The sequence below is a fragment of the Telopea speciosissima genome, chromosome 8 (genome assembly GCF_018873765.1).
Source record: "Telopea speciosissima isolate NSW1024214 ecotype Mountain lineage chromosome 8, Tspe_v1, whole genome shotgun sequence".
In the NCBI taxonomy this organism is placed as follows: Eukaryota; Viridiplantae; Streptophyta; class Magnoliopsida; order Proteales; family Proteaceae; genus Telopea; species Telopea speciosissima.
Window position 1 is genome coordinate 9,822,873 of NC_057923.1, and position 10,021 is coordinate 9,832,893.

Below are 10,021 nucleotides of genomic sequence, written 5' to 3' on the forward strand. Positions count from 1 at the left end.
TCACCCAACAGTGTTTTTTACAATCCAGAACACGTTCTTGATCCAGAATGCATACTAAGTACTGCCTTAGTGTATATGATAACAAGGATCTCACTTAATTGAAGATATGGCTCGATAATAACAGAAGGACTTATGTAGCCAACCCAATTAATTGGAATAGGAATTTCTTAGGCCTATTAGACTCTCTAGAGTAAGTAGTGAAAGGAGATTAGATCTGAGTTGACTACTGTGCCAGAATTATAGTTGCCCGAGTCAGACAAGGTTATATGAATTTGTAAAGCTCCATTCAAATTTGGGCATGGACGCCACAGTTTTCATGCCAACCGTTGGGATTGGAAAGAAAATTACCCAAATAACTTGAGGTTTTCAGGTTTAATTACTAGAAAAAAACACTATCAAAATGAAGAGCATTTATGTCAAGTTGAGATGGTTCAGTGTTCGCGGAAGAGGGTATAGTATCAGAGTGGTGGTGGTGGGGGTGGGGGAAGTTGTGGAGATGATGCAGGTGGTACAATTGGTGGTGGTGGAGGGGGTGGCTGGTGAGAGGGAGAGTATACCAGTGGTGTTGTGGAAGATGAAAGAGGAGTTGTTGAAAGCTCGCTCTCAAGGTGTTCACTAACCTCTCTTGCAGTGGTTAATACAAGTATTTGTGAAGAAACAACTTCTTTAAGAGTGGCATTGATACATACCCTGATGAAGTGATCATCCTTGTGCCATTGAGTGTATTCAGCACTGGTGTTGATGATAGATTATGCGATTTGGCAGGAAGAACAAGGCTTCCATCAACAAAACCATTTTAATCAGTCAAAATCATTATTGATTTGAACTGATCACACAACAGTAAGTAGTTGTTTTTCAGAGAGTTTGACAAAGTAGGCAATGTTTTGAATAAGTGGGCCGGAGGAAGAGGAAGAAGCAACCATAGTCATTTTCAATAATAAGTGACAGTTTCTAGAATATTTTTGTGTGCTCTAATCTGATACCATGAAGGAAATCAGAGTCAGATATGACTGCATTGCATTTTCCTTGAACAAATCAGCAACAGGTCGTCATTTACAGAGTACAACAAGAGTCCAGAGTATATAAAGTAAAATAAGAGGAAAGAAAATATTCAGCCTCTATTAGAGAATCATTTAAATGGGAAGATTCAGTGTATCTTTTGACATGCAAAACTCGAATAGATTTCAGATCTCTATAACTACCCATCCGCAAAATCTAGGAATGCCCAGACCCCAGACCTGGTTCCAGAGCCAGTCAGCATTTGTAAACATCTAAAGCATCGACCCATTTGTGCTATCCTCCCCCCCACCCCAAAAATATGTGAGGTTGATGCTTAAGCTTTGAACAGAACCTTTTCCAATCCACCCTTCCCACAGCCCTCTGAAAGCATATTGTCCCTGGTCGCAACCTTTTTAATGTTTGCAAAAAGGGGAAAGAATGCAATCCAGCATACTGTAAATACTGTTCATAACATTTTCATTGAAAAAAAAATACTGTTTATAACATATAAACTGCAGTGGGGGGTCTAGAGAAGATAAGATGAAGGAAGATGCAATATTCTCTATCTAAGATTCTCAGTCCCACAGATGGGCTGATGTTAATCTTTATCAACAGTTGGAACTAAGGTTCAGTACCTAATAGCTCTGGGTACAACATTCCTTTGTTCAGATAAGCATATAACACATCTTTTTGTTGTGATGTCTAACTACTGATGATCCTCTGTAGGTATCCAGGTCATAAAATCCATTAACTTGGAAAGACCTACAAATGTCCTCTCACATCTACGACAGATAAGAACCCCCAAACAAGAACATTATGTATAATGGCCTGTCCAGATCCCAGCTAGTTATCAATCCATCACTCGTGATAAAAGTGCTAGCTTAGCTCTGATGAGTTGACCCTTTTAAGTAAACCTCTATAATGTCAGTATTTCCTTCTCCAAGTATCACTGCTATGGTGAGTTGGCAAATAGTGACGAAGAGAATTGGATTGGAAGAGATAAATGAGATGCTAACTGGAAAATCCAAAAAGGAGCTCAAGCTCATAATGCTTAGGATGATTGCATCCTATGTCAGAATCAATTGCAGTAATTTTAGTCAATTAAACGCCTAAAACTGTAAAGCCCAGTTGTTTACTGCAGAAGACGACATCTCACAATCTCAAAATGGAAAATAAATAAATATCAAACCTATGGTGACTGAAGGATCAGATAAGGAATGCCTCACTTAAGGTCATAGAGAGATCTGGTTTCTGCAGAATCTTTCCTCATGTCTAGTGGAAGCCTCATTATGCACATTTGAGCCAAACCACCAAAAAAAACAAGGCTTCAGCAAATAACCTCCCTGATCTCCATCAACTAATATGCATTTGAGACACCTGAATAAAACATGATTCGTGAAGCCTTTCATCCTATTTTCATGTTGCACTTTCCAACAAAGAACTGGCATGTGGGACAACTTCAATATGTATAATTGGATCCCTTGTTTAAATGCATACAAAGAAGACCAGTGCTTCGGGCAATCTGTAAACAGCACTATAAAGTTAAGAAATATCCACAAGCAATCATTGATTTGATTTCCATTAACAAGTGGGGATCCTCTAGACCTTGGAGGTTAGAACAATCAGTATTGTAATCGTAAAAATTGTAATTGCAGTAGCACATCACCAATTATGAAGCACACATATTTCTAAAGAGCTTAACCAATAGGGAAGATGTGTGAGGAAAATTAGGTGAAAGGGGTGATTGATTAGCTTGATAAAAAAAACTCATTACTAATACAATTTGAAACCATAGCTTTTGCAAGATTTATAATCCACTGGATGAACTCCTAAATAATTAAAAAGGTACCTACAGCAACCTCTTATCTTCATAGTCATTGAATCACGACTAAGATGAGGTGGGCATGCCCAGGACCCATAATAAAGGTCAGAGTACATACTTTAAAGTATGCAAGCATTGTGGAACAGCAGCATAAATGAAGTGGATTCAAATAAAAAAATAAATCACTGCCAAGTGAGCATCGCCAATGATTAAATATTTCATATCAACGTAGCATTTGTGTGGAATCCTTTCACCGCCAGTTCAGTTGACCTTTAATCAGGAACATTTCCAAACCATCTATAAGAAGAAAAGGTAGTCTCATAACTTTGTGTACTCAAATGGAATAAGAGAATGGCATATTGGACCCCCAATAGACAATCCATTTTATAGAAGTTCATGCTAACAAAGAAGAATATGTGGCTAATGAAGATAAAGAATGACAAGAAATAAGAGTAATAGAAATTAAACGTAATATACATATCTCATTCACTAGTTAGAAAGAAGAAAAAAAATATTCACTACGTAGGTGGGAGACAAAATATGAAATTTCAGATTTACTTAATTCTGACACCCAAAAGTGAGTTGGGGGGGGGGGGGGGGACTTTGCTTTTGGGCCTATGAACTTGAAGTCTTAAACTAAAATACAAAGAAATGAATCAAGGAGAAGACGAAGAGATGATATTTTTTTTCTTATTTTGGTTGTGGTGATTGAGGCAATAGCTGAAAAATGAAATAATCTACTCTCAGAGTTGATGCAATGAATGTAAATAGTGAAAGCAAAGGCAGCATATCAATTTACTCAGAGATGTGGCCCCAAAGGATGTCAGAACCCCATAGAATCTAGGATCTTTTCTGCAACTCTAATACAACAAGATGGGTGCAGTTTACCAGTAAATCCCCCCTCCTCTTGAATATATAGACTTCAAAAGTAAGTCAGGACATGCTGAAATAGAAAACATAGCCAAGTAGTCCTCCAGTGAAATATTTACACAAAAACATAGCTTATTGAAGCCAATGTAAAAATTAAAAGAAACTGCACATGACCTTCTTAATGTGAGTTGCAGAAGGATGTTTTCTATTTCAGCTCATTGAGTTTGCCAACATGAACAATCACCGAAAATAGAAAGATATTGTTTACAAAATATCATATAAAACAGATAGAAGGTACCATAACTACTTAATAAAAGAGTTGCATATCTTTTCCTGTTATCCCTTTTGAATAAAATCTGACCTCTGTTAGTGTAACGAATAAAAGTTGCACTACTTTTCCTTCATCTTTTGACAAAATATATTCCAACAGCTTGATTATTTCAGAAATAGAATTTGATAATCTACATGAACATAGTAGCATTTAAGAGCAAATTGATACAAGATCAACCACCCAACAGCAGGAACAAAAAGTAAAAAATTGTGTAAAAAAGCAAAAGCTGCAACCGATGTTGACTATGCATTTAACAAATGGTTGTACACATCGTAACAAAAAAGTGTTTGTATGTAAGCCAACAGGCAAAACTTTATGATTAATTCATTTATACAGAGAAGATGAAAGTGGAGAAAATTCTATAGGGATTACGCATGACAAAAGAATTTTGAAATCTCTCATTCTGCAAAAAGATGGCGCAAGAACACCTTACTAATGAGCACTGAAACCATTGACAACCGTTTCGGAAACAATGACGGAAGCCTTCTGCTTCTCCGTACTATTTTCCTCTTTAATCTCCTCGTCGTCATCACCATCATAATCCAAAGTGAACCGAGAGTAATCATCCACCTTCTGCAATTCCGCACCGAGAGGCTTATAGGTCGTATAATCAGCACGAATTCCATATTTTCCAGCAAGAATTGAGTATGCCCCAACAACCAAAACCACGATAAACGCAAGATGGCAATTGAACTGAAGAGTTGCGATCGCTCCTCCCCTGTGATACTCTGTGTGCCCGTTGCAGTTCACCGTGTAATTCGCTCGACTCTTTTCAATTAACGAGCAGCCCTGCACCATCAAAAAGGTAAAGAAAGAGAAACCCATCTGGACAAACCATGTGCCCTGCAGAATCAAAGCAACCCCTCGAGCCACTTTAGGGAATATGGATTTGGGGAGAGCCAATTCGTGAAGGGTGGTGAGAAAGCAAACTCCAATAGGAAGGAGCAACAAATTGAAGTAACGATTCTCGATTCCAGATGGGTCTTTCCTCTGAAGATAGAAGAAGAGAAACTCTTGACCGAACGCGATAAGGGCAATCAAGTTGATAAGCGATGAAGGTAACGAAATTGAATCTGAGAAGTGGATCAAAACACCAGCGGCTGAATAGAGAAAGAAAAGGGATGCGATGGATGCAATCTCCAGCTGAACAACGAAGCCGATTCTATCGTTGGTGCGAATGGCGTCGAATAAGGAGAACAGAGCGTTGAGGATGAAGAAAAAAGAGAGAGTGGAAATAGCTATGAATCTAACAGAGGAGAGAGATGATTTCTTGGTTTTTCTTCTGGTCGTTCTTCCTGTCGTCGTTGTCGTAGTTGATGTGCCTTGCTCATGTGAAGAAAGGGAAGAAGAAGAGGGGTTCAGGTGCGCATGGGCTGAGACAAGCGCCTCCCAGGCGCCGATTACCACGAAGGCCCCTCCTGCTATGCAGTAAGTGTAGAGTCCCATGACTCCCATCTCTTCTTCTCCTTCTCCTTCGTTTTCTCTCTGCGTATATGTTAAGAGTCGAGAAGACCGGCGGGTAAGAAAATCTGAAAAACGCGAGGTCCCTGTCGTCGTTCCTTGTTGGTTTTGGTGTTAATCAGTATCAAATCATGTCGTTTTGCCTATTTTTTCATGAGTTTTAACTTTTAACTCACCGATTTGCTTCGCCGTGGTAAAGGTTTCTTCGTCGTGGATTCCTTCAAATGAGTTGACTTAATTGTATTGTCGTGGCTGGCTCAGGTTCACCTATGACTGAGCCGCACAGATGGCATCCAAGGGTGGGACCCACCTCTCCTAGATGCCATCTATGCGCGAAAAAAATCCTCTCCAGTTTCCTTGGACTCATGTCAGACGATTCCTCCAGTTTTATCCGGCTCGTCTTTATGGAGCTCGTGCCCACGGGGTATCCAAGGGTGGGGCTATGCACACATCTTGATGCACACTTAGGGATGTGTGCAGCACAGTCCAATGGTTGGATACTCTCTGGACGTGCTGGGTTCCATGGAGACGAGCTCAATTGGTACTCACTAGTGCGTTAGAGAGGATCCAGATTACATCGCTGCCCTTGTGTCGTCTCGAATGATGGATTTTAAGTCAATGGATTTTGATCGAGAGGTAAGCATCGTCGGATTATTGTCCCTATGTTTGAGCCGTTGGATTTTAAGTCAATGGTTTAGATGGGGCATTTTATAGATTAGCGGTGGTTAGATTAGATCATCAATCGACGTGTCACAATCAGGGTGTGATCCGAAGAAACTTTTCCTTTGTTTTTCATTATTGGAAAATCTTCTAGAAGACTTTAGAACAGGGAGTGAAACATTCCACTTTTATTTGTTTCTCCGAGAAATTGTGTGAATGGGGATAAGGAAAAAAAAGGAAAAAACAGAGTGAAGATTTGGTACCGATCCCAAGACCTAGTCAAAAAGAGTATGGCAGCTTCTATTATTTGACCAAACTCGCAAACTTTACATTTGTGTGGTATCCTATAGAATCCATGAAACCAATGAACGTCCGTTCCATGGTTTTAGCTATTGGTTGGCGATACCGATACTAGATCGGTGTATAATGGTTAAAATACCTTATGGTATCGATATTTTGAAGGTAACCTATCCAATCTAACCGATATCGATCCACCATTATCGCTACTTAAAACCATGGTCCATGCCTTCTCTTTGCACTTTTGCCAAGAAAACAGCAAAGAAGAGGGAGAGGAGGCAGATGGGGACGATGACGAAGGTGATGAAACCATTGATGTAAGGATTTTTTGTCCTCCTTTTAACATGCCTCTTTTTTTTTCTTTTTTTTTTTTTTTGAACATTATGGGCTTAGTTTGGTTGCAAGGGAAGGGAAATGAATTTTTCAAAACAAAAAAAGGATTTTTTTTTTAAAAAAATTATTTAATATGATTGTATAAACTATTAAAATTTTTATTATATTTAAAAAAGAGAAGTTTTCTAGTCGGTGCACCAAGTATTTGACACCGGGATCTGGACTTTAGAGTGTTAGATCACGGAAATGGAATAAAATTCCGCTTATTTGACAAATTATCATTAATATCCTTCTTTTTGTGTTTTTGTTTTTCCTATTTTATTCCTAAAAGTGCATGTTTGGCCCGCATAAAACCACTCCTTATTTAATAATGAAATTTTTTAGATTTAATTTATATTTTACTTTTCAAATCTAAGGAATTTGAGTGCAAAGTAAAATAGTAAAGTAAAATTTAATAATCATTTATAGAATAATTTTGAGTTAGTGATATAATACAAAAGTTTCTTTTTTTAGATTAGAAATTTTAACTTTCCGTCCCTTTAATTTTCCCTGCAAGCAAATGCAGCCTTGGTGAGTCAAATGCCTCCAACATAGAGGCAAAGAGAAATAGAGTGAATGCATTGCATATGCTTCACTGCTTCGTCTTGAATCCTGGAAGGACCCTTTGTACCACACACAACCCCCCCCCCCAAAAAAAGAGCAAATTACTCAGACCTCCCCTGGTCTTACTGACAATTCAGTGAACCACCCTTGCCCTTCTGATAACTACTCAGACTTCCCTTGATTTCCAAAATGGGCTTCACTTAACCCTAGTCCGTTAGTTTTTTAACGATAGGTAACGGATAATTGCTCAAAAACTAAAACAACAGGTTTTTACCTAATATGAATTTACCCTATTACCCCTTAATGAATAGATAACCTAAAGAGCAAAACCATCGTCATCTCTAACTTTCACAAGCTCTCAACAAAACCGAAACCCTAACCTGCAATGGATCAATTCACTCATCTCCCATCGTGCGCTGAGGTTTAGGGGTGGATCATCTTCTCGGACTGAAGCATCATCATCTTCTGGGACTGAAATATTGTCATATTCTCTGGCCAAAAACCCCATCGATTTCAGTGATTTACGGTGGCATGAAATGATAATCATCTTCTCGAACTGAACCATTCTCATCTTCTCTGGCCAAAAACCACAAGGTATTTTGTTCTCCTTATGAATCTATCTTATTCATTCATTTATGCTACTATGAACTGATGCTCATCCCTCTCTTGTCAGACTGAAAACCCCAATCGAAGCACTCATCGGTTTTGAATTGATACTCATCCCTGAACCAAGAACCCAAGCTTAGCCCCTTACTATAAGGTTAAAACCCCCCATTTTTATGCTCTGTTATGATTTAATGAATCAATTTCTCTTCCCTTCTACCCAAAAAAAAAAACAAATCAATTTCTCTTTCCCGTATCATTTTTTAGCTCATCCATAATAGCTCAGCCCTTTATTGTAAATTAAATCCCCCACACCATTGGTAAGCTATGCCATACTCTATTATGGAATCAAAAATTAACCGTCCCTCTGTCATGCTCTGTTATGATATTGAATGTAATGTCATTAATCCAATAGCTCAACCGTAAGTTAAATCCCCCCACCCCCCATTTTTATGCTATGTGATGCTATTAATCCATGTGTATTTTTAGTGCAAGTAAAACATTGTGAATTAACTGTGCATTCTCAAAAATCTATCATGTCTGTAATTTATGATGAGTTATATGTATATCTTAACCATTGCAGGCCACTATTTGAGTATTAGTTTGAAACAATATGGGTACTGTATGCAAAATAGTTTATCATTACTATGGGAGGACTACAAAGAGATATGTAGACCCAGATAAATATGGATACCTTGATATGGTATATGATGTCTACAGTTCAGTCTTGAGACATATCCCTAAGGGAAAAACAGTGACTTTCCAGATGAAATTCATGTTACCTGATATGATTCAAGAGATGAAAGTGATGTGTGATATGGATGTTTTAAAAATGTTTTGTGTGGCTGAACAATTGGATGCAGTTGAAGTAATTGTATACAATGTGCAAGCTAGTGAGGAAATAACAAATACTTGGACCATTAATGGATATCCTGATGATGTGGTAGGTAGGGATGAGGTAAGCAGTTTGGCAGTTAGAGAGGATGAGTTTCTATCAACTATGGAGACAGCCAGAACTGATATTCAAAAGCGAGGTGGTCCTAGCACCATAAGACCTAAAAAGTCTACTGTTAGGAGAGGTGGTGCCACTACCATGGGTAATAATATTGTGAGGTTTAATAGTAAGAGTAATGGCACAGTTAGTGCAAATACTGAGACTCCTTCTACTATCAGATCATCAAGTAGAAGCTGTGCTAAACTTAGTGATACTGTTGCTGGTTTTGAGCATGTTCAGACTGCTAGCAAGTATGCTGGAGGTGTTGGTGTGGTAAAGATGTCAAGTCAGAGTACAACCACTATAGGGGATACTAATGCTAAAGGGGGTGGACATGTTGATTCAAGTAGCCAAACTGCTACTATACAGGAGAGTAGTGCTCAAGGGGGTGGAGATGATGATTCAGGTACCAAGGATGCTACTGATGATGAGGGCTTTGAAATGTCTGATCCAGATGATGAAGAATGGAAAGAGGGTTCTGAGGATGAAATTGAAACATCTACAGATAGTAGTGATGATGAGAGTGATGGAGATTCTGAACATAGTAAATCAGAGGAGGTAGAGAGTAAGGATGAGTTGTCTGATAACCAGTCAGATGAAGCGGAGGGATTAAAGGGGGTAAATCAGGAGGGTGAAAGAATTAGCTTGCAAGTTGGACAAATTTTTACTGATGTTTATGCATTCACAGCTGCTCTTGCTGATTATTCTATTCAAGAGGGATTTGAATTTCTGAGACAAAAAAATGAAAAGTCAAGGGTTACTGTAATTTGTAAAGGTGATGGGTGTATGTGGAGGTGCCATGCTTCACCTATTGATGAGGTGGGCACTTATATGATTAAAACATATATCTTAGAGCACACTTGTGTCAGAGTTAGCACAAATAATAATGCAATATCAACATGGATGGCCAAAAAACTTAAGGACAAATTGAGGAGTGACCCAGATTTGAAAAAAGAGACAATGAAGCAGTTGTTGAAAGACAAATGGCAACTTGAGCCTCACAAAATGCAATATTATAGGGCTCGGGTTCGTGCAAGGGAGTGGATTG

General features: G+C 38.5%; 1 protein-coding gene across 1 annotated transcript; it reads right to left on the minus strand.

Annotated features, from left to right (window-relative positions):
- Positions 1–4,234: 4,234 nt before the first annotated feature.
- Positions 4,235–5,498, minus strand: LOC122638243. The gene has a single exon (XM_043831112.1). The coding sequence runs from the start codon at positions 5,475–5,477 to the stop codon at positions 4,455–4,457; it is 1,023 nt and encodes a 340-aa protein (XP_043687047.1). The 5' UTR covers positions 5,478–5,498; the 3' UTR covers positions 4,235–4,454.
- Between the last annotated feature and the right edge of the window lie 4,523 nt (positions 5,499–10,021).

What these genes read in the sequence shown, in the direction of transcription:
- LOC122638243 (XM_043831112.1), bottom strand. Translation starts at nt 5,477, where the DNA reads ATGGGAGTCATGGGACTCTACACTTACTGCATAGCAGGAGGGGCCTTC.